At 35.7% G+C, this 25,329-nt stretch overlaps 2 protein-coding genes across 8 annotated transcripts in view; one reads left to right on the top strand and one right to left on the bottom strand.

Annotated features, from left to right (window-relative positions):
- CtBP (C-terminal binding protein) overlaps nucleotides 1–7,351 on the top strand; it is a 74,605-nt gene extending 67,254 nt beyond the window's left edge. For 3 of the 7 annotated variants that reach the window (XM_088268133.1, XM_088268132.1, XM_088268134.1), the window contains 4 exons: nucleotides 511–641; nucleotides 1,835–2,042; nucleotides 3,860–4,140; nucleotides 5,432–7,351. In XM_088268133.1, the coding sequence (XP_088124259.1) occupies nucleotides 511–641; nucleotides 1,835–2,042; nucleotides 3,860–4,140; nucleotides 5,432–5,497 (686 nt within the window). In that variant the 3' untranslated portion in view covers nucleotides 5,498–7,351. Of the gene's footprint in view, nucleotides 1–510; nucleotides 642–1,834; nucleotides 2,043–3,859; nucleotides 4,145–5,431 lie in introns of all 7 variants that reach the window. The other 4 variants (XM_088268136.1, XM_088268137.1, XM_088268135.1 and 1 more) reach the window with 3 other exon arrangements.
- A 3,407-nt stretch (nucleotides 7,352–10,758) lies between these two features.
- On the bottom strand, nucleotides 10,759–19,839 carry LOC148304527 (cilia- and flagella-associated protein 58-like). Its single transcript, XM_088268144.1, has 7 exons — nucleotides 19,775–19,839; nucleotides 18,670–18,879; nucleotides 16,230–16,354; nucleotides 14,479–14,636; nucleotides 13,238–13,334; nucleotides 12,173–12,239; nucleotides 10,759–11,231 (listed from the first exon to the last, which is right to left on the bottom strand). The coding sequence occupies exons 2-7, from the start codon at nucleotides 18,794–18,796 to the stop codon at nucleotides 10,996–10,998; spliced, it is 810 nt and encodes a 269-aa protein (XP_088124270.1). The 5' UTR covers nucleotides 18,797–18,879; nucleotides 19,775–19,839; the 3' UTR covers nucleotides 10,759–10,995.
- Nucleotides 19,840–25,329: the final 5,490 nt, after the last annotated feature.

The raw sequence follows: 25,329 nt of genomic DNA on the forward strand, positions 1-25,329 counted from the left end.
CCTGGCCACGAGTTGCTGTGGCTCAGTCTAGTTATATGGAAAAAAAAGAAAATTAAAAGCACGCATTTCGCTTATGAAACTATGAAAACATTCTAAATGTATTTAACAGCCATGTAATTAAAAATGATAAAAATGCTAAGCGATAGCAGTGGTCAAGAAGCAAGCTGTACGCCATGAGCAATGTTTAGTATTGCAACGTGTTGATGTTATGTTCAACAGATGGTGCTGCTATTGCGGTTAAAAAATATGTTTTTACCTGTCGCAGGTATATGAAAACTACATGCTCGATTGCAAAACTGGCGTTGCGGGTTCGATTCCCGACAATTGCTAAATGAATTCAAGAAATATTCATTTTAAATTAGTCTAGGTGTTTGTTATGTATTTTTCACATTTACCTTCCCTTTCCTAACTATCCTACCTGCAGACAAGCCTCTAAAATAGAGGCTTTGCGGGTTATTCCATAAAAAGAATGAAAGATTGAATATGATTTAACGTGAATGTTTATTACAGGTGCATTTCTGGTGAATACAGCTCGCGGTGGATTGGTGGACGATGATGCGCTGGCGGCCGCGCTGAAGCAGGGCCGGATCAGAGCAGCGGCCCTCGATGTGCATGAAAATGAACCCTTCAATGTATTCCAGGTACGTCTTAGACAAATATTTATGTTTTTATTATTTACACAAATATTTCAATTTCACACTAATTCTGTGAGCCTTAGCAAAGAAATAGGTATCAAATTGTGGTAGAGTGGGTTCGAACCGAGAAACTCTGACTTAAGAGTCCGCGACACTAACCCGGGGCCACAACCTGACAAACCCGTCTTAGCGTGAGCTAAGATAATACCTTCCCTTTGCTGATAATACCTTCCTTCCCGCGAGGGAAGGTATTATCAGCAAATTTACTATGGCTAATCGCAGACAAGTATTTTAATGCATTCTTACTGATATCTTTATAAAATTATATCCAAAAAATTATAAAATATAGACTACATGACGCAAATTTTATCAACATTCTATTATAAATACATCACTTTTTTAACAAAAAAGTAAGTCCAAGTTTTAAATCTTTGGGTTTTGAGACTTACCTGTCTCTTCATCAGGACAATACTACACCAGTATGCACCTTGTCCTGATGAAGAGACGGGTGCCTCTTGAAACCGGTAGGCTTAAATCTCCGTGAGTGATTACATATTAATACTATTAAAAAAATTAAAATGATTAATCACAAAATAAAATGCTATAAATATTGAAAATAATAGCACATTGTTTGCGGGAAACGTTTAAAAGTGTCCCATTACATACTGTTGGTAGAGACTGGAAGATTAAGGGTCGGGTGGCAAACTGTCTAGGTATAATTAAGATCTTAGTTCATAATACCATCATTTTTATTTTCGAAGGCTTTACTGAATACTTTAAATGCCAGAAGGTTAATTTTCTTAATAATTTTTATTAATTGATCCTGAGAACCTTGAATATTTTCTTGTATGACTAAACTGTTTTATGACAACCCTCGGAATGAAAAAATTGAGTTAACACACTATCTGCGGGAAGGGTAATTTTACCTTTTCACTCGACTCGTCGTAAATTGCGTGTAAGTTATTTTTACGGCATTTTTTTTACGGCGACTTTTGCGGCATTTTTTGATCTCATATCGATGCATACAGTATGGTTAAATGTTATTACTTATTTTCAAAGATGTTTATCTCTGTTATGAGTGCGAATCTGCCCGCAGATAGCGTGTTAAGAAACGATAATTCATTATTGGTTGTTGATGTATAATATTAATCGGTTGTTGATCCATCGTAATAACTGTTGTTGTTTGTGTGTTTGCGCAGGGCCCGCTGAAGGACGCGCCCAACGTGCTGTGCACGCCGCACGCGGCCTTCTACAGCGACGCGTCGGCCACGGAGCTGCGCGAGATGGCGGCCAGCGAGATCCGGCGCGCCATCGTCGGCCGCATCCCCGACTGCCTGCGCAACTGCGTCAACAAGGACTACTTCCTCGGAGGCGCGGGGCCCGGCCCGCTGCCCACCTATCCCGAGGGTGAGCTTACTTCATATTTGGGTGGAAATCCTAGTACGCAGCTCCCAGAGTCGCAGATTCCACGACTCCCCAGCGCGCCGTGCGCCGACCGACGGCGGCCATCCGCGGAGTAATCTAACTGTCTCGCTCTCTCCTTGTGGGAATACCACATTTATAAGAGTGAAAAAAAAACACTTGAACTTTTTTCTTCTTCAGAGATTATGGTCTCCCCTAATTTAGAATTTCACCAGCATGCCATACAAGATATACTGTATGGCATATTGCATTTGCAAGCAGATGTATGTACAAAAATTATGTTATTTAAGAAATTTCAATATTCCAGAATTTCCATATTCCAGAATTCCCATACATTTTACTCTAAGAATTGAAGAAATGAAAAAATAAAATCCTGAAAACATTTAACCGTGCAGTAAATTAAAATATTTTTATTTTTATTTTATTAATATTCTAGGAATTTTGTGTATAATGAACATTTGTTTACCAAATGTAGATTGACATTAGTTTGAAAATGCCATAACAAGGCAAAACAATTATCACAAATTTTATTTTTATGTTTTTTAATAATAAAATACAATTTAATAGACTCCAAAAATTAGTGTTTGATTTTAACATTTACTATACAGTGGAATATCTCATAACGAGCACAATTCGTTCCAGAATCTTACTCGTTGTGCGAAATACTTGTTAAACGAAACATTTTTTGTTTTGACTGGTGCGGAAATCCCGGCTCACAAGTGAATGCTGTAAAAAGGCACTTGCCCTTTCTATGTAACTCATTATGCGAAAATCAGCAACTTTTTCAATTTTTTTTGTTCGTTTTGCGAATTACTTGTTATGATGAGAGGTTTCACTGTAAATTATAATGGAGTTCTACAAATTAAATGCCAAATCTATAAACAAATCGCTCATTCCTTTCAAGAACGTCTTAAATCAAAAATCGACAATTTTCAATTGTGCATGTTTTCGGAATGCCCAGAAAATGTACTACATCCCAGCAAAAGAGGCATATTTTTAACTTAATATTTACCCGCTACAGGGCATAAGTGTTGTTTTTTCATTTTGAAGAAAAGGTATTGTTTAATTATTTTTTTAAATATACTTAATATTTTTCAAATGGAGAAAAAACCTTCAGGTTTTACCTAAAAAGATCTGTTGCACAGTAAAAAGTTCAAAAAGTGGCTTGATATTTATTTTTAATACATTGTATTATATTTTTAAACTTTAAAAACGTTCTCCTGAAAAATTGAGTTTTTTGATTTATGACATTCTTGAAAGGAGTGAGCGAATTGTAAAATGGTTTCTCTAACCAGCCATAATGCATTAAGGTGGGGAGCATTTTGTCGTGATGTAAAATTCGCGGTGAGCATTCGAACATTGTGCGAAGTACTCGGATCAAGCTCGGCTCGCTGTACTGCCTATACGAATGTTCGTATCGTAACGTGTTACATTACGATAAAATTCTCCGGTCAGTCCCCATCTTTAGAATTGTTGGGTAATATATCCAAAATAAAACAAGGTTTGTGTTGGATTGAATTCTACATTTATTTATGTTTATCTTAATACGTGACGCGTTTTGTCTTCTTAGGACTTTATCAAACGTTTGATAATGTCCTAAGAAGACGAAACGAGTCACGTATTAAGATATACATAAATAAATGTAGAATTCAATCCAACACAAACCTTGTTTTATTTTGGATATACGTATTACCCAACAATTCAATATGGAATTCTACCAACTGTCTGCAGTTACAATAAATAACCCATCTTTAGAGATATGTACGTACGTATGTCCAGAGTGTAATGTGTGTAAGTTGTAGTGTATGAGAATCCGCTGCAACATGGGGTTGTGGTTCCAGGCATCAACGGGGGCTACTACGGCGGCGGCGGCGGCGGCGGCGCGGGCGGCGGTCTGCCCGTGCAGCAGGCGCACAGCACCACGCCGCACGAGGCGGGCGGGGGCGCCGCGCCGGCCAGCGCGCCCGCGCCGCCCGCGCCCCCGCCGCCCGCCGCGCAGCTGCCGGCCCACGCGCTGCCCCCGCACGCCGCGCAGCAGCCGCCGCCGCTCGCGCAGCAGCAGGCCCCGCCCCAGCACTCGCTGGTAGGTATGCACCCTGCCACCTCTACCACTAACCGTTCCTCATTCCCCATCGCACTACCGGCTATCCTTCTTCTCTCTCTTTCCATGTTCGCTCCCTAGGTGGAGCATATGGCCAACACGAGACGTCTCCAAGTCACTCTGTCACACGCCATCTCCTTGGCTTCCTCTCAGGTCAGTCCGGCGTCTCGAAGTTCCGCCGAGTATAGTCGGTGAATGGTCGTCCTGGAATCCTCGGGGTTGGAAGAAGAGACAGGAGGGGTTGATGCTCTCAGGTGGCATTCTAAGGACGTGTCCCAACCATGTCCACCTTCTCCTCTTGAGGACTTCCTGTTGAGTTCTTCTCCTCACATCGTCATTCCTGACCAAGTCATACCACTTTATACCCAGTATTCGCCTCAGGCACCTATATTCAAGTTTCTTGCCTACCAGCTATACTTACTACTAATCATTCCTCCCCTTCTTCTTTATGAGCCCTCCGTCCACTGCTGGATATAGGCCTCTTCCATTTTCTTCGGTCGATTGCTGTTTGCAGCCAGTTTCTACACCCACGGCGACTGTGTCGCCGAATCATCTCTTTTGGGTCTTCCAACGCCTCTTTTTCTCCCAAGGTCTCCATCTCAAATTTTTAGTCCATCTTGTGGGGTCCTGTCTTGCTATGTAACCATTCCTCACTCTTGTTAAATCCATATTTAGTTCTTTACCCGAATTAATCACTTAACACACACTGGTAGGTACGCAACATCACTCTTACTTGCTCTACTACTAACCATCCACCATTCCCCATTCTTGGAAAATGCATATTTAGTTTTTTTAACCCGAATTAACCACTGGTAGGTATGCCACATCACCCCTACTTTATCTACTATTCATTCGACCATTAATTGTGCCCCACTTTGTCTATGTTATTTTTTTTAAACAATTTTTGTATATTTCATTGCATTAATATTTTTTTAACCTCTATAGTAGAGACTTCGGGTTATTCCTTTTTTTAAAATTCAAAGTTTAGCTACCGTACCTCCAGGCTATTTTCAGCCATATTTTTATACAAAGAAGCAAAAAAATCATAACATTTGTTGTCGCAAAATATTGTCAGGTATGAAACCTGATAAAGATTTGTCAGTGTATCCGGTACGCATTAAATGTTTTTGGAACAGATATCTTTTCTCGTAACGTAAGTCATATGGGTTAGCGCGGAATGGTGGAGAAAAACCGCGTGTATGGTGATTAAGTAAAATAAAGGTTGCGATTGAAAATGCGTTTTGTGTTAATGAATGTGTGTTTTTGTTTGCAGCCGATCAACACGTCGGATCCGGGGAACCATCTCCCGCCTAAGCCCGAGAGCTCCGAGGTGCACTGAGCCCCCCGACCCCTCCACGCAACACTACCCCGCCCCGAGCAACCGTTTCCCCACTCGGATTCATCTTATTCTTTCCCTTTCTATTTCAGCCATCTATTAATCTAGGCTAAGTAACAAAATGAGAATTTAGAGTTAACAAAAGAAACTTTAGCGCGTAAGGAAATCAAATTGGGAATTTAAATAAATATATAATTATCTAATTACTTATTCGTGTAAAAACTCAGCGTAGGTGTTTTATTTAATTTTTATTTTTATATATTTTTTTTCCAAATTATTAAGTCAAGATTTATACATTGTAAATTGTCATTTTACAGCACTATATTTGAGTATTTAAACGATTGATGTTTTTCGGTGTTGATATTTGTAAAAGTGTGTCGTGTTGTCGAGACTTGAAGTGGAATGTGCCGCGCGGTCGGGTCCGCACGGACCAGTGGACGCAAGGACGTCGACCGCCAAACGTGACTCAAACGTGTTCTACGAGTGAAAAGTGAACTGGACTCTTGGTGCAAAGAAACAACATGTTGTATTTTCGTAATTTGTGAATATTTGACGAACTCGGTGTTAGTTTTTTCCTCTACGTATGTTATCGTAAGTGAGGAGAATCTTTCTAGAGTCGATTGAATTTGTTATGTAAGTGTAATTTTAGTTTTACATTTAACAGTACGAGATTGTCACGAGCGGAGTGAACGCTCGGCGCACTCGTTTCCCCCGCGATTCCAGTATTTTTACGTTTAATACCCCATCCATCTAGCATTGTTCAAATCGAGTCCGAGCCCTTCGCTCGGCACTCATCGTGCGCCCGAAAGAAAAGGAACGCATCCATCACTTTTGTTATAAGCTATGCTTAGTGCTCACCGCTACGTAGGTTTTAGTTTAATTTTAATATTCCCCGGAGAGTGCATTACGTATGATTTTGTATTACACTTGTGACCGATGGAAAGATCCGCGCGGAAAGAACCGGAGAAGCATTCCCGACCTCGCTACTGTTGCAATATGTTTCCGGACTCTTCTGGTAAACTCTCATTTCCCGAGTATTGTACGCGGTGCCATGTTAGTAATTTGGAATAGTATATTTTTGTAAGTAATCCGATGGTACAAAGTGTTTTAATTTGGCTTCGTATTCGCTTTCTTTACCGAACGCTCTCCGGTTCTTTCCGCGACGGATCCATTTAACTATTAGTGCATAGTTATGTAACGCTTCACACGTGCAATCTGAAAAGCGTTGTTTTTATTTATTTCCACATTTGGCTCGCGCCGAATGGATAAATGCGCCGCCACGCGCCGCTTTCGTTCCGAACATATCTTTGTTTCTTCTGATAAATGTATAAATGTCATCGGTAAGCGCTAGGAATAATGTTTAGTATTTTAGGGTTAGGAATAGGCAATTTAAGCGAGGGACAGATTCGCCGCTACGGGCTCTGTTATCACATTTGGTTTTTCTTGCGCAGGTTTGATTTGTGTCGGTTCAGTCGGGATTGTGGTTGAATCGGCGGTACTTAAGTCTATCTGTAAATATGGTTGCGCTTCATTCCCGTAAGTCCATCACCGAGAGGAAGAGAGGAGAGTGTTGCACATTGTGGATTGTGTGATAAGTAAGTTTAAGCGAATGCATTTCTAAAGATAGTTCTACATGTAATTTTGTACGGTCGAGTGGATAGTGTTGTCGTGGAGCCGACTAGTGTTTCAACTTTCCATGAACACAAAACATGCAAAGGTGTTTTCGAGTTTTGGCATTAGAAATTAATATTGATTATATTTAGGTGTTAAGCTAACAGATAGCAAAAAATAAATACGAGAAGATTGTAGTCTAGTATTTGATCTTCCACATACATTTGAAATAAAAGATTGAGCAAATATTGTTTTTTTATTTACTTCTTTATACTTTCCCCACACATCCTCAACTAAGTACTGTAAAACCTAGATATGACGGACTTCAATTAACAAATTTCGGATATAACGGACAACAAAATCCGGTCAAACTATTGGCTGTTTGTCAGATAACGAAGTTCGACTATATTAAAATATTTCAAAAATAGCAAACTTCAAAAGTGCAAACAAAACTTGATTCCTTTTTCCAGGCAGGATTACCGAAAGTAAGCATGTTGATATCAAACAGCAACGTCACTTCATGACAAGTGTCTGAAGACAATAAATAGAATTTGGTTTTATTTATTTATATTTAAATACAGTATTCATATTTTCAAGGAAAAAAAAATATTTATGATTTATTTTAAATGTTTTATTTTTTTTTTTTTTTATATAATGGACTTTCGGTTTTAATGGACACCCCCTACCATCAATTAATTCATTATATCGAGGTTTTACTGTACAGGTCTTTCTCCAAATAGTGAACAAGAAAATCTGAGCATTTATTTGGGCTTGATGACATTAATCATTCTGATCCAACTATTGTGTTCAGCTCAAATGTTGAAATTTGAGAAGCTAAAAGTATTTTGCAATAAGAGTTTTAGATACTTATTTTACTGACAACATATCACAGCTATGAAACTACAGTGGAACTACGGAAATCCAAAATCCCGGGCAATAAGATTTTGAAGCAAATATTTAGAAAACATGTAAAGACTGAAGAACACATCGCTCACTCCTTTCAAGAACGTCATAAATCAAAAAACTTGATTTTTCAGAAGAACGTTTTTAAAGTTTAAAAATATAATAAAAATAAATATCAAGCCACTTATTGAACTTTTTACTGTGCAACAGATCTTTTTAGGTAAAACCTGAAGGTTTTTTCTCCATTTGAAAAACATTTAGTATATTTAAAAAAATTATTAAACAATACCTTTTCTTCAAAATGCAAAAACAACACTTACTGCCCTGTAGAGGGTAAATATTAAGTTAAGAATATGCCGCTTTTGCTGGGATATAGTACATTTTCTGGGCATTCCGAAAACATGCACAACTAAAAATTGACGATTTTTGATTTATGACGTTCTTGAAAGGAGTGAGCGACATGTATTATTATGTACATAAAATTATTAAACATAACCTAATTTTCTTTTAAAATTATTGAAAAGTCTATAGTACTTACTACTACTACTGTAGAACTACTTGAACTTTGATGTGTTACTTGAGCCCAGTACAAAAAAGAGATTTAAATCTGTATTTGGTCTGCAATAATATATTTATAATAATATATACCTATCAGGGAAACGATGAATCATGTCGATAAGTTCATTATTGTAGACCAAATCAGATCTAAATTTTTTTTTTGTACTGGGCTCAAGTAACACATCAAAGTTTAAGTAGTCCCCTTCTACGGTACCTGTATTACTACTTAAGTACTGTAATATTAGATTGCAATGTAAAAGGTTACAAATAATATTCATATACCTTAAAAGAAATAATGTCATAATGTTACGGCGCAATAGTTCTAACCACTTGAACTTGAACCTATGACCCCAAGCGCCCGCTGGAGGCAGGGACAGGGGTACGCGGGGAATGTTTACATTACCCTTAGGAGATGAATGCAGGGGAGTCTGTGACACTTGTCATTGTACTGTCATGGCGACCTGTTGAATAAACCGATTGCATCCTAATTACGAGTTATTATTACCTATACCCGAGGCCCGTAATAATATACTTCATTAACATTAGAGCTGAATTAACAATAAAAAACACAAAAAGAACCCACACAGGTACTGTATTACAAATTTCTTGTTTTTTTTATTCTTACTTTAAATTCTTTTGCATTATACAACATAATATAAATACAAATACAAAAAATATAAATATAAAAGATCCCACAAAGGCATGGCCTGTGTGTGGGTATACAATATAATTCAGGTCATAGTAAAAGGCACTGGCAAGAATACAATAGATATTATAGCAAGAATACAATGGTGCATAGGGCATTGCATCGTATTGACCCAGTTTTATCTTGATCGTTACTTACATGAAGGTAAGGTGATCACTCCTGCGCTTCAGGGACTAGTCCAGGGTAATATCAAATAATATATTTGACTGTAAAATCGCTCGTATTTATTTTCATCCCCCCATGGAAATCGAACCCGCGACCTCCGGCATGGTAGCTAAACACGCTAACCACGGAGGCGGAAGATAAGAACTAGGCTAATCCGAACAGGCCACAGCCCCAATAAGTTCGGATTTCTGGGGTTCCACTGTACATGATGTATTTTTTTATTTTTTTATTATTATTATTTTTATTTATTCATTTATTTTTTTTTTTTTTATTTTTTTTTTTATTGACTTGGCGTTTAATATAATTTAATTTTTTATGTGTTTTTTGTTAATAAAATACAACTTAGTAGACTCAAAAAATCTGTGTTTGATTTAAAATTAATACATCAAGTACATGATGTACACTATTTGGTATTTGAATAGATTATTTCGTGGGTGTACTGGCAAAAACTGTAAACTCGCAAAATATGCAATTTTGCCTTAACGAAGCAGTTTTATAAAGTTTCCAACCTTCTATAAACTGGCAAAATACACTAAGTAGTTTTTAATGTCATATTTATGTGGTTTTAAAAGTAAATTCAACTTTAAGTTTAATAGCGGGTATTTTATTCAGGCTAAAAGCTTTAAATAACAGGGATTTTAGAGTTAACATTTTTTTGCCATGTATCCCACTATTTATCCTTTAGCCTTCAAAATTATTTCACTGCAAAATTGGTTTAATGGTACACATGAAATACAGGTTACATTTCCATTTGTGTGCTTAATTGATGATCTAGTGCAGAGGTGTTAACTCAAAAGGGACTAAGGGCCGTATAAGGTATTTTGGGTGCGCCGGCGGGCCACATAAAAAACTCCAAAATCAGTATCAGGCAGTTTGACATGCCTGATCTAGTGGACACAGCATCATTCTAATTCAGTGCCCTATGCAATATCGGATGCTGTTAAGAGTCAGAATAGTAAGGTAAGGAATCACCCTATCCGGGAGTATGGTCGTCCAAACAAAATTTTCCTCAAAGAACGTGCTTTTAACTAAAGCCAGGTGACAGTCATTTCTAAAATGGCACTTGCACTGCCATCTGTGGTTGTAATTAAACATTAAAACCACACTTCAGATTATTTTTCTGTTTTATCTACAAATTTTACTTAAAACAAAGTTTGTGTGACCTCATCCTAATGACAATCAATGAAAGGCCATGGAATAAAACATGGATAATTTTTATATAAATTATGTTTACTGGTGCGAATATTTTTATTATTCAAGAAAATTTGGTAGGCATTGACTATGATTATGAAAAGTTTAAAAAAAACTCACTCCCTGACAGGATAAGTAAAATGAAGCGCAAATATATATATAGATTATTTATTTCAATATTTAACTTTTTTTTTTCGTATGATCACAAATACCCTAAAGAATTCCAGTTAGTTTATCCCATTGATTAAATTGTATCAATATAAATTAAAGCCTTTTAAAATACATATTGCAGAATATTATTCAATAAATAAAACATCTAAGAAAATCATTTAAAAACTCTGAAAAAGATCATGATCCATAGATCAATTTACTCTTTAGAAATCCTGTATCCGCCACCGAAAAATTTACTTATTGGTCGTTGAGAAGGTCGCTCTGGTGGCATGGTCTCTTCTTGCGAAACTTCTATTTTTGGAATATCTGTGATGTTTTCCAATTTTTCTTTCTCCGAAGCGTACAGCTTCTCCTTCAGTTCCTTGATCTCTGTTTTAGCTGCTTCGATATCCAACTTGTATTCATTCAATTGAGCGTCTCGCATACCTAGTTCTGTTGAGGCAATAAATTGGATTAGCTATACTTCTGTATACTTTGACAAGGTCTATAGACAACAGTCTATAACAAAGAAAGGCGAACAATGGTTCGCCTACATAGTGTAGTAGTTCTGTTTTTGGATATTATATCCAAAATTAAACAAGGTTATTGGACTGAATTATACTTTTATTTACATATATATGATAATATGTGACGCGTTTCATCTTATTAAGACATTATCAAACATAAAAGAGTGTTTGATAATGTCTTTATAAGGCAAAACGCGTCACATTATCATATATGTAAAGAAAAGTAGAATTCAATCAAATAACCTTGTTTAATTTTGGATATACAAATAACCCAAAAATTTAAAATGGAATTCTACCAACTGTATGCAGTTACAATAAATAGTAGTTCTGTGTTTTGCTACCATCCCGGGTTCGATTCCCAGGGGGGTCAAAATTAATTGATATTTTTTAAATTTTGACACATTGTTGTGGTGTCAACTATATACTGTTGGTAGAGAGCGGCAGACACTTATAAGCGTTCTATTTGTTTGCTTTTGGTAGAGCGCAAGAGATGCAAACTCCTAATCACAAAAAGATGCGAACATGTAACCTAATCACAAAAAACCGCAAACTGAGTTTGCGGTTTTTTGTGATTAGGTTACATGTGATTAGTATACAACCCAAATTAGAGTCAGGGTTGATGAATTAACCGCCTGACAACAATGTGTTAAGAAACCCATGAATTTCTGCTTCAAGCCAGCAGTTTTTTAGAAGCAGCCCGATTGCGAATACTACGGATGTTGTGCACGTTGACTCATATTTTCTAGGACGTTTTTATGTCGTGGCGTTACAACGTAACAATGGTAGACGCAATTTGCTTTGTGCAAATCAGCAAATTCTTTGAAATTATTGATTTCTTTTGACCAATAATGAATATGTGATACGTACCTCCGACCAAACCTTTAATTTCCTCTTTTTGTACAAATGAGCTTTTCTTCAATGATATTATTTCAGCCTGAAACATATTGCAGAAAATCAGATATAAATTAGGATATTTTCATGAGCAACTAGTCATACCCAGCCACGCGTTGCTGTGGCTCAGTATGGTTAGATGGAAAAGAAAGAAAAGAGAAACCACGCTTAAATGTTAAGTATTAAATGTTTGTGGGTTTACAATATTTTAGCAGCTGTCGAGAAACAACGTCTGCCACGAGCAATGTGTATAATATTGCGTGTGGCTGTTGTGGTCAACAGGTGGTGCTGCCTTTGCTGCTGAAAAAACCTTTTCAGTTTGTCGTAGGTATATAAAAACACATTCACATTTGATGTCAAAATTTCAAAGCGAATAACTTAAGATCATTTAAGATTTTGGACAATACCACTTACTGACTTGGTAAATACCACTGATCAAAAGTAAGATACTAAGAAAGACTTAAATATCAATTTTTATTTTTTTATTTTTATATCTTCATCTTCAAACCCTTAACCACACTCAAAGGTGTATAGGGCACTGCATCATATAAACGCAGTGTTATCTTGATCGTTAACACACGAAGGAAAGGTGATCAGCCCCCCGCTTCAGGTACCAATAATATATACAATTTAATAAATATTTAAAATAAATGAACTAGACAGGAGGTTGTGTCAAAAAACCATGCAAGGATTTAAATGTAGGGGAGACCTAGGTGGGTTGACACAAAGGTGAGTTGATGTTAAAGTTGACAGAAAGGTAAGTTAGCACAAATGTGAGTTGACACAAAGGCGAGTTGACAAAAATATGCGTTAACACATAGGTGAGTTGATGCAAAGGTGAGATGACGCAAAGGTGAGTTGACGCAAAGGTAAGATTACACAAAGGTGAGTTGAGATGACACAAAAGTGAGTTGACAAAAATATTAGTTGTAGGTTAGTCGCAGGTATTTTTTAAAAATATTGTGACTATTTGTGTATATTTATATATAAATAAATATAATCGAATAAGTACCAAAAGGTTTTTTATAGAAAATTCATTACCTTTAAATCTGGGCTCGGTCCTTTGGGCATATTGTCTCTTAAGGTTTTGCAGAGTTTCTCATATTCTGCCACTTTCTGAGATTTATCGAGCAATTTTCTGCAAATAATTCAGAAGCGGAATACAGTCCTGAGAGACGTTTATAATGCAATACCAATTTTTCAAATTCTTCCGAGAATAAAGCGATGGTCAAATGCTAAACACCTGCCATCAAAGGACCTAGGAGTTCTGGAGTCGCTTTTTTCCGAATTACAAATATCATTACATTTTGACATCTCAAGATAGACGAAGAAGAATATGGAAGTCTGGGTATTTACAGGGCTCATGTCGTAGGATGGCTAAATGATCACTTTTAAACAGTTAAGTGATCTACAACGTTTTGAGTGTGTCCAAATACTTGTTCACAAAATCTGGATTATCTCCAATTACAGGAGTTATTTTCATATTATTTTTTTGACATCTCATCAAAGATGGAGAAGAATCTGGGCATTTACGGGACACCAATAGATGTCTCTAGTGAAGTTCTAGTGATTCAAGAATAATGTTTCAAAATTGGTTCATATATATGTATATAGAACTTCCAAGAATTTGAGTAGTGTGGTTGTCAATAATGGGTAGAATTGGTGAATGTTACACGTGTGTAAAGTGATAACTTAAACCAGCCTATGATGGTCGTCAGCCCCGTAAATGCCCAGACCTCCATATTCTTCTCCATCTTTGATGAGATGTCAAAAAATAATAGTTAAGTGATCACTTAACTGTTTAAAAATGGTCACTTACTTAGGATGTCAAAATGTTAAAATACCATTTTTGGAAGTGTCTATATCCTTGTTCACAAATCCGGGTTTCTCCACTTAGGAACGTGATCACTTGATTAGCCTATGACAGATCATAAGCCCTGTAAATACCCAGACATCCATATTCTTCTCCATAATAAATATTGAGATATCAAAATGTAAGAATAATTCCTAAGTGGAGAAACCCAGATTCGTGAACAAGGATTTGGGTAGAATTGGTGAATGTTACATGTGTGTAAAGTGATCACTTATGATGGTCGTCAGCCCCGTAAATGCCCAGACCTCCATATTTTTCTTCATCTTTGATGAGATGTCATAAATAATAAGGATTTGGACATTTAAAAATGTTGCAAATATCATCGTTCGAAGTGCTGAGCTTTCGCTATATTATTTTTAATGCATGTTTCTTTTGGTAAATATTATACAATATGTCGTAAAATACATACTTTTGCATGATTTTGACTTTATCCAGAAGCTCTAAAGTAGTTGGATCCGTCCCTTGCAGTTTCCTCCATCGATGGATATTCAATGGAGTTGCTAAAGATTCCTCAAGCGCTCTTACACGCTGTCTCTCACGATTAAGATTTCTCTCCAAATTAAATACCTGAACAGGAAAAAAGATGGTGATAGTATTTGCATTTATTATACACTTCATGATGCATTACCGTGTCCATTATCAAGGTTGGCGATCGATGCTATAATCCTGTGTTATTTAATTTATTGTAACTGCAGACAGTTGGTAGAATTCCATATTGAATTGTTGGGTATTATATCCAAAATTAAACAAGGTTGATTGGGTTGAATACATTTATTTATGTATTTATGTATTTATTTATTTATGTCCGCCTCCGTAGTGTAATAGTCAGCACGCTCGGCTACCGTTCTGGAGGTCCCGGGTTCGATTCCCAAGGGGGGTAAAATAAATATTAGTGATTTTTTCACTGTAATATTTATTCAAACTTACCATGGACTGGTTGGTACCTGAAGCGGATCACCTTTCCTTCATGTATAAATGATCAAGATAACACTGCGTTTATATGACACAGTGCCATATGCACCATTTGGGTGCGGATAAGGGTTTTATATATATGTTAATACGTGACGCGTTTCATCTTATTAAGACATTATCAAACACGTTAGAGTTAGAATTAGAGTGTTTGATAATGTCTTAATAAGACGAAACGCGTCACGTATTAACATATACGTAAATAAATGTAGAATTCAATCCAATAAACCTTGTTTAATTTTGGATATATTACCCAACAATTCCTGTATTATTGAATAATTTCAACAGAGGAAATTTAAATATGGATAATAATTCCTATTTTTTACCTTAGTTAAACTCTAGTCCATATTATTATACTTCCATACTATTGTATGGAAGCAAAATATGGACTTTCGGGCAGGCAGAACGGGGTCAGCTGGAGGCGTTTGGGGTGTGGTACTACAGTCGCATGTTGGGGATTCATCGGTCGGAACATGTAGGGAACAACGAGGTATCAAGCAGGGCTGACTAAATAAAGTAACACAACAGCGAGCCAAATGGATAGGCCATAATATAAGACACCCAGTCCTGCTTCTTACGATTCCAAATGAAGACACATCGCTCACTCCTTTCAAGAACGTCATAAATCAAAAAACTTGATTTTTCAGGAGAACGTTTTTAAAGTTTAAAAATATGATACAATGTATTAAAAATAAATATCAAGCCACTTACTGAACTTTTTACTGTACTACAGATCTTTTAAGGTAAAACCTGAAGGTTTTTTTTCTATTTGAAAAATATTGAGTATTTTTAAAAAATAACAATACCTTTTCTTCAAAATGCAACAACAACGCTTTCTGCCCTGTAGCGGGTAAATATTAAGTTTAAAAAATGCATCTTTTGCTGGGATATAGTACATTTTCTGGGCATTCCGAAAACATGCACAACTGAAAATTGACAATTTTTGATTTATGGCGTTCTTGAAAGGAGTGAGCGATATGCGAAGGCACAAACTGAAGGAGACGAAACACCGCTTAACCTACATGGACCAATATATCTCCAACATGCGTTGCAGCAGATATGCCTAGTTGAAGAGACGAGCGGAGGATAGAGACGGGTGGAGACTGACAATGAAAGAAGCAAACCAATAAAAGCTTTCTTTGTGGGCTACCATCACAAAGATGGTAGCCCACAAAGAAAGCTTTTATTTACCTCAAGTCGCATGTCAGTCATATTCTGTATGCCCTTTGCCAGAATATTTTTCTCCCTCCGAAGCCTTTTAATCTCCAATCTCAGAAGCTTGATATCGTCCAAGCGTTGAGCGTATTGTTTCTCACCTTGTCAAAACAAAATAATTATATTACTATAATTAGTTAAAAGTTCTTAAAAATAAAAATAATTTAATAATAATGTAAAACAGTGAAACCTTTATCTATCGTTTTTAAAGGACCTATTGAAATGAATGCGGGAAAACAATGAATGCGAGATAAAGAAGTCAATACACAAGGAGATACGATCGAGTAAAGATACCGTCCTCCCAATCTGCATAACCATTAGTAGGTGGAAATTTCAAGAATGCAAGTTTTAGATGTTAATAAATGTATTTATTAAAAAAAAAATACAAAGTTGAACAGAACCCAAAGATCTTCAGACCTCTTCTGCTGTATCCATCACACAAGCTTTCGATAGTCCGTATCCCACACGTTGAAACATTGTCGTCGAAAGTAACAAAATTCAGACAATTAAAAAAAAAAGTAAAAAAACAGACAAATTATATCAAACATGTAGCATAATTCAAACGATGAATGCGGTAAAATGGTGGATAGAAACGATCGATGCGATTTATTTTTGTATGAAATGAATTCGGGGTAGAAGAAATAAACGACACATCCGGGAAAACGATTATTCGAGGAACGATAGATAGAGGTTTCACTGTAATTAACAATATGATAATGACTTAAGCCTCCCCCCCTTTTGTTCAAGTTCCATCTGATAAAAAATAAGAAACAGATTCTAACTCTTCGTTCTTCCATGACCTAAGAGCACTCTCTAAAATTTAGACTATGTTTCACATCTATTGAAACCAGTATGAAAATAGATTTTAACAAATAGTAACCGTGAAATAAATTTTGAATCAAAAATGCATAGATATTACCACGTAGTGACTACCAAATCGATGAAATTTTATTATGGTCTACAGATTTTAAAAATTTAGGTAATATCTACAAAACATCAGTTCCTTGTTATTCCTGATTTGTGTATTGGTGATTCTATCTATCTATTTTTTTTATTTATTATTTAATTCCGTCGCTATATTATAATACTTTAATTGTATTACGGAAGAATACAAAAATTCTGAGCCAATATCTATTATATTTTATATCGATATTCTCATTATTAGAGTCAAATTGCAGTAAATACATATCACCAGGAAGGAAAGGTTAAAAAAAAGCATTGTTAACTATAGTCAGTTATATATAACTGAAAGTAGTTTGAAAATGTCATTGTTACTACTAACGGTACTGGAACACTTATGATGAGGAAGACAAAAATGCGCAAATGAAGATCATTATTTATTCATCAAAAATTATAAAAGTTATAAGGGCCAGAAGAACAAAGCGACGCCAAAAGATAAACAGCGAGCGCAACATAAATAGGTTTGAATTTTAATCTTATCTGAGCACACAAAAATTTGTCCTCCACCCTTTATATATGATTTTTAAAGGAGTTACATGTGGTAGGGACGATATAATGTAAACAAATTAAAGTCGATGAACTGCGTCTCTTTGTTCTTCTCGCATACATTTATGGATACAATTTTAATACACAAATTCTTTAAAAAATACACAAATTTGGAAGGGACAGCCATAATAAGGCGAAACAATTGTCACAAATTTAATATTTATAAATTTTTAATGATACAATACAATTTTAAGTAGACTCTAAAAATCAGTGTTTGATTTTAATACATATAATAATAATCTCGAGATATCCTGCAAACATTGCAAAAAAAGGCAGCCAGTGATATTGACCTCGAAATGCTAAACGCGCCTCATGAAAGTATTTGTATGTGTAGGGCGAGTAGAAACATGTTGCGGTACTTTTTTGTACCTGAACATACGGGATACGGCTTGTTGCGTTCGGGCTATAATATAGTGGAAGCTTTTGGGGCGGTTAAAAGTTTGTGTGAAGTCATCGTAATGACACCGTTACAGAGAACCCATGAAATAAAACAAAGATTATTTTGAAAGAAAGAATGTTTACTAATGTGTATGCTTTTATTTTTTTTCAATAAACCATGTTGCTCGTATTGATTGTGATATAAAATTATAAAAAGTAAGAAAATATAAAAAAAAAAACTCACTCCCCAGATACAGTTTTTTCCGCAGAAACTTTTTTTTTGAATTACCTAACGTCCAAGTGACTCTGAAATCTAGCTACGGCTTATGCAACACCGTTTATCGTGACCCTATTCAGGCTTCAACATTTTAAGTTTCATAGCGTATGCCTACTCGTGAGTGAATTACTCTTTAAGTTTAAAGTTACTATAATTTCATGTAATTCATGAGTGAAAATTCTAGGCACTCAAAAACACTCGCAATTTCCGCAGAAACTCACTCTTGGACAGGTTAAATGTGAAATATTTTCTTACCTGTTGCAAGTGTCACCATTAACATTTTAATTTTCTCATCTTGAAGGGCGAGTTCATCATTCTTCTTCACCAGTTGGGTGCCAATAATATCCCTTTCTGCCAATATGCTTTCGTATTTCTTGTCCATCGTTGAGAATCAACAGTTTCCTTTCATACAAGAAACCAGTGAAATATTAGTCATAACTACAATCATTGCATAGTTGTAATATTCTGAAAAAATACAGCTGACTCAAATGGTCAGCGGGAGTGTCCCTTAGAGACAAAATAAAGAGTTCACGCGAGTTCACAGAGTTTGTAGAAGCCTGGACGTTACAGACATTAATAGGAAGGAAGAGGAAAGATGAACCACTGCTGACAATTCGTCGGCAGTTCTCGTCAGAACTTCGGGACGCGGATCTGACTTGGGAGGATGCAAGGGAGCTGGCAGCCGACAGAAAAGCCTGGAGACAGTTTGTGCACTCCATATGCTCCAACCTAGGGAGCGGATATGGTTATTATTATTATTAGAGGAAAGATAATTGAGATTGTATGAGCATAAAGGACGCAAAGAAACTGAACAAGTAGTTAACCAGGCAATAGAAATGGATCTTCCTCGAAAGTTATCTAGAAGAAGACCAAGGAATTCATGGGTGAAGCAAAAATATTACATAATTTGAAGGCATGGCCTAGGTGACGTTATCCAGGACAGAAGGACATATAACCTGAGGACGAGGAGAGCTGACCCCAGCAGTCTACAAGGACAATAAGCTGGGATGTAGCCAGGAAGAAGAAGACAGCAGACTCGAGTATCGAGTGTCATCTCATATAGAGATGTACATATATACAATAACTACAAAAGCTACAAGTTTTATATTATCCACTGACACTTCGTGATGGAATTGCATTTTTAATATATTATTAGATTAAAACGAATATTTTTAGCTTTTCCACTTTATTTTTATTTGACCAGCGACCAGGTTTCGTCGTTACCGACCAGTCTGATGATGTCGGTAACGACGAAACCCGGTCGCTGGTCAAATAAAAATAAAGTGGAAAAGCTAAAAATATTGGTTTTAATCTAATAATATATTAAAGCTACAAGTTATTGATCACAATAACAAAATACCTTATTTTAATTTAACAAAATGGTAAACAGCATGTGTTTTTTTTAAAACAGTTTAGAATTTATTATTTGATTTTAAAAATCTTTTACTATGAGTTCTGACAAATGATTTGAAAATAAAGTCTTAGGAAAAAATATTTGTTGACTTAGTTACGAATAAACTAGGGCTATCTCAGAATTTAGACATTTATATGCATTTGGTTTCCATGGAGACGTGAAAAATATTATGTTAGTGTTGTTATGCTGATGCAGAATATTGAACAAACATTCAATTCTTTAGTAAACACCAATATATTTGATATTTATCAGATTATATTTATCACTGCTTTTCACCCTAAGTATGATATATCAAGATACTACTCAGACTTCCACATTCCCAGGGGCGTTGTGCACTACACGGAATTTTACCATCCGGCACATCAGTTAGCGTGATAAAACGATGATTGGCTTGGATTGGCTTGTGCTTTTGTCCATCTTTCTTTGGATCGGTGCTCTTGATCGGTGCGTGAACACATTGTGTGTAAATTCGATCACGCTAAACTGTCGTAGTCGATTTTATTTTTCAAAACCAGACTGACGGACAGTGAAATTCCGGGTAGTGCACAAGCCCCCTTAGTATAGTATAATTAAATTAATTTATGGAGCGAATGTACTTGGAAAAAGGAGCAGAGGAAGACCAAGAAAAACTTGGCATAATCAGGTATGTCAAATACTTGTTACAAAAGCGGTCGGGTCAGTAAGAAACAGTCAAGAACAATATTTCAAAATTGGTTCATATTTATGGAACTTCCAAGAATTTGAGTAGTCAATAATGGGTAGAATTGGTGAATATTACACGTGTGTAAAGTGATCATTTAAACCAGCCTATGACGGTCAGCCCCGTAAATGCCCAGAGAAGTCTGGGAAGCATATTCTTCAGCAGATGAGATGACAAAAAATAGTATTCTTCTTCATGGGTTACAATCTGTGTGATGATTGGTTTGCTTCTTTCATGGACAGCCTTCATCCATCTCTATCCTGCTCTCATCTCTTCAACTCAGAGTATCCACTACAGCGCATGTCGGAGATAATTTAGTCCGCGTAGTTTAAGCGAGGTATGTATCTGATCTTTTTCCTTCGTGCCAGCTTTTGATCCTTTTTATGATATTTTCATTATTATAAAATTTTATTTATTGTTTTGGCATTAACTTTGTAGTAAGACATGTTACAATGATTAAAGAAAACACTTGCTTTTTACCACTTGAGTTTTATTATAGACTACATGTTTCAGAAGTTAAACTTCCATCATTCAGGTCTGTATAATAAAACTCAAGTGGTAAAAAACAAGTGTTTTCTTTAATCATTATAAAATTTGGCGACAAGGTCACTTTGTGGTTTTTGGTAGATGACATTTTGGTTATAATTAAGAAATGAACAAGTGCTTTAGAAATTTTCATTTATTTTTGTAAATACACATGCTTAAAATAAGAATAATTAATAAATAGTTTTACAATAATATGCAATTCTATATTACATTAAAACTAATAATTAATGATCAATAATGAGACTGATCTGTCTTTATTTCTTACAAATAAAATAAAATCTTCTCTTGAAATACCGTAGTAGGATGCATAAACAACTTTTGCTTATTTCAAACTAAATATTCTTCCTCAAATAATAGTTAAATACGATATTATATCAAGCATACTCCACACTGTTGTCCAATTTTGAAAAATGTCTTAATTTTAAAGGTGTTTACTTAAATTTTTTAATCAGTTAAATATGATCGCCTATAATTAAATAGTCATAATTTTAATACTCGAGTAATGGTCCCGTGGTCTCCGAATCAAGAGTCTGTGACACTAAACCTGGGTTCAAATCTGCTCTATCACAATTTGAGCCCCATTTTCAATAATGAACCATTCAGGCCTAAGAAAATAGCATGAAATTGAAATTTCATTAATTGATTCGGCAGTCACTTTGTGGTAAAATCTATCCATCATTAATTTAAGTTTTACTTAGTAAATACCACTATTTCTTAAAATTTACTGTGACACGTGTTTCAAAGCATTCCGCATCATTTTTAAACACCATACAATGTTTGAAAATGATGCAGAAAGCATCGAAACACGTGTCACAGTAGATTTTAAGAAATAGCGGGACTTAAATTCAAAATGAAATTTAAATATTTGTGTAAATAAGAACACGAATATTTTCCTTAAAAACAAAAAGCAAAAATACCTTTTCTCTGAATATCTTTTAAAAAAATTGCATAATCTTATTTTCAAATATAAATGTGACACTTTTTTTAATTCATTTAATAAATTATTTCAAAAACAATATTTGACTTTTTATAAAAGGTTTAAAAAACTAAACTTGCTGGTTTTTATTCTTTCTTAATTCTCGAGGAATTGTTAAAATTTAATAAATTTTTTTTTTTTTAAATATGGAATGGCGTTGCACATGTAAAACAATGCATTTGCCAATGTCAAGTTACTTGAATTCTTAATTATAAAATATGATATGATAAAAATTATAAAGATAAACTATAAATTTATTTTATTTAATTTTAGAAAAACAATCAACAGTCTGTACAAATTTGGGTTCCTGCTCGCCAGGATGAGATGGATATCTGTAGGGAGGGGAATAAGCGGGGCCAGAGATTTAAAGAAATTTGGCATTTGGTCATTTATTGGGCAAACAAAGAATATATGGTTAAGGTTTTCCTCTTCGCAACGACACTCGCAAATGGGGGAGTCAAAGACACCAATCCTCGCAAGGTGCTCTCTCGTACAGCAATGACCCATCCTCATTCGACAAATGGTGGATGTATCTTTCTTGTTCATCGAAATTTTCCTAAACCAAAGACGGGACGGGACAGTAGGCTGAATGAGAGAGTAATGTTTACCCTTTGAAATTTTGGAGGAGTTCCATTTGAGGGACCAGCTGGAAGACATATCAATATTTGGAATTGTCAAAAGGTCATCAGATGGGTAGTTAGAGAAATTCGTACTTCCATTTAAAACGGCTTCCTTAGCTAGAGAGTCGGCTTTTTCATTTCCCGGAATGCCATGGTGGCTTGGAATCCAGGCGAGAGAAACCTGAACGTTTTTTTCTTTGAGTAAATATAATTTCTCACGGATTTGGAATATTAAATGGGATTGGGCTTGTTTGAAGGGATTGCTGCTAATTTTTTGAAGAGAGCTTAGAGAGTCGGATAAAATGAGGCACCTTTCAAACTTTTTGGTCATAATGTAGGAAAGAGTTTCTCTTAAAGCCAAGCATTCCGCAGTAAAAACTGACGAAGGTTGAGGAAGTTGGAATTGGGCACAGTAACCATCATCGAGACTGTAAAAAGAAGCTCCTGAATAGCCAGATATTTCCAATTTGGATCCGTCTGTGAAGAATAAAGACCAGTCTTTCCATTTTGATTCAATTATGGAGTTGAAAAGGGAAATCGGACTAGGGGATTTAGTCCCTACTCCAATGTGGGTTATAATGTTTGGGGAAAAAATATGATGAGAGTAAGGGAAGTTATAAAGGGAGGGGGTGGGAGATCGGAATATTTCTGGGATAAATTTTGACAGTTTTTCAAAACTTTTTGCGAGTGCTGGATAAGGCCTATTATGTAACACACGGTTAGATGTTACAGAGTTTAGTAATTTCTTAGATGCCAAAAAAGATGGGTGATTTTCAAAAGCTAAACATTTTATCATGTATCTGTCAGATAGATATTGTCTTCTAATGTCTAGAGGAGGATCCATAGCTTCTAATTGGAGGGCATTTGTGGGGGAAGACTTCATCGCACCCAGGATGATTCTTAAGCATTTGTATTGAATAACAGACAGTTTATTCAATAAGTATATTGGGAGGGGGTCAATTATGATACTGCCATAGTCTAATTGGCTTCTAACAAAAGCGTTGTAAAATAGTTTTAGAGTAAGAGGATGAGAGCCCCACCAAACTCCTGCTAGAGCTCGGAGAGGGTTAATTTTTCTTTCACATTTTGTGATTACAGAATTTATGTGAGGGGCCCATGACAATTTCCTGTCAAAAATAATTCCTAAAAATTTAGCCTGATTACTTATAGGAATGGAGATATTGTCAAATTTTATAGAGTTAAATGGGATTTTATGTTTTTTCGAGAACAATACTATTTGGCTTTTTGAAGGAGATAGTTGAAGGCAATTAGAAGTGAACCAAGTATTGAGAGAAGTCAAGGCTGATTCAAGTTTATTAATAGCAGTTTTCATATCTTTATGTGAAATATATATTACAATGTCATCCGCATACTGCAAGATTTTGCATTTTCCCGAGACTGTTGATTCCAGATCGAAAGTATAGATATTATATAGTAAAGGACTAAGTACAGATCCTTGAGGGAGGCCCTTCCAGATTTTTCTTTCTATTTTTTTATACGTCCCATTTACAATAATAGTTCTTTCTTTTAATATATTTAGAATCACCTGAACAATCTTAAAAGGAAAGTTTAACGAGCATAGTTTAACTTTGAGGACATTAAGGTCCACATTATCATAAGCTCCACAAATATCGATAAAAGCTGCAGCGGTGCATTCATTTTGAGAAAACGCTACACGAATATCTGTTGAGAAAATAGAGAGATTATCGGTGGTTGATTTGTTTTTACGGAAACCAAATTGTGAAGCAGACAGTAAGGAATTGCTCTCCACAAACCAGTCTACTCTATTTTTTATCATATGTTCAAAAAGCTTTAGCATACACGAAGATAACGCTATGGGGCGGTATGAATCTCCCTTCATTGGGTCTTTATCAGGTTTTAGAATAGGGATTATCCGCTGAATTTTCCAATCAGCTGGAATTATTCCAGTTTCAAATATTTTATTTAGTATATTAATATATTTAAGTAAAATTTGTTGTGGAAATTTTTGAATCAATGAGTATGGGATCATGTCTAAGCCGGGGGATGAGATTTTAACATATTCTAGGGGAAGTAATAACTCCTCAATCTGGAAAGGTGAGTCAAACCAAGATTCTTGATTGAGAATGACTGAAGAGTGGGATGGGAGTTCTTGGATTGTTGGAACATGAGAAGGTGCCAATTTGTCAACGAAATCGTAGATCCAAGCTGAATCATCGGAAATTTTTTTGAGTGACGAAGAAGATGGGGACCTAAATTTTCTTATGGCTGTCCAAACATCAGTCAATGGGGTTTGAGGTGAGAGAGCGCAACAGAAAGATTTCCATCCTATTCGTTTTTTCTGTTTTAATATTTTTTTTGTCTCAGCTTGAACTCTTTTAAACTCCAAAAAATTTAATTCACTCATATCATTTTTATATTTGGACATACAATTTTTTCTATTTTTAACAGCTAGACTGCACTCGGAATCCCACCAAGGGCATGGCGACGGATTCCTCCGAGTCTTTGGATTTATTTTAGGGGTGGTAGAATTAACTGCGGACATAATTGTGTCTATAAATTTAGAATACTCCAGTGGGATATCGAAGTCGCTCGCAGGATGAGATTTGGAATTATTTTTTCCCAAAATACTAACAAAGTTAGTCCAGTCAGTTTTTTTAAAATTATAAATGGTGTTTTG

Source organism: Brachycentrus maculatus, unplaced genomic scaffold, assembly GCF_059751285.1.
Source record: "Brachycentrus maculatus isolate JH-2025_06_01 unplaced genomic scaffold, ASM5975128v1 h1tg000313l, whole genome shotgun sequence".
Lineage (NCBI taxonomy): Eukaryota > Metazoa > Arthropoda > Insecta > Trichoptera > Brachycentridae > Brachycentrus > Brachycentrus maculatus.

Bases quoted from the DNA above. Each gene is read 5' to 3' on its own strand.
- LOC148304527 (XM_088268144.1), bottom strand. From the start codon at position 18,796: ATGGACAAGAAATACGAAAGCATATTGGCAGAAAGGGATATTATTGGC. The intron at 12,240-13,237 runs GTAATGAATTTT...AATATGTTTCAG, and splicing joins GACCGAGCCCAGATTTAAAG to GCTGAAATAATATCATTGAA. The intron at 11,232-12,172 runs GTACGTATCACA...TTGCCTCAACAG, and splicing joins AATTAAAGGTTTGGTCGGAG to AACTAGGTATGCGAGACGCT.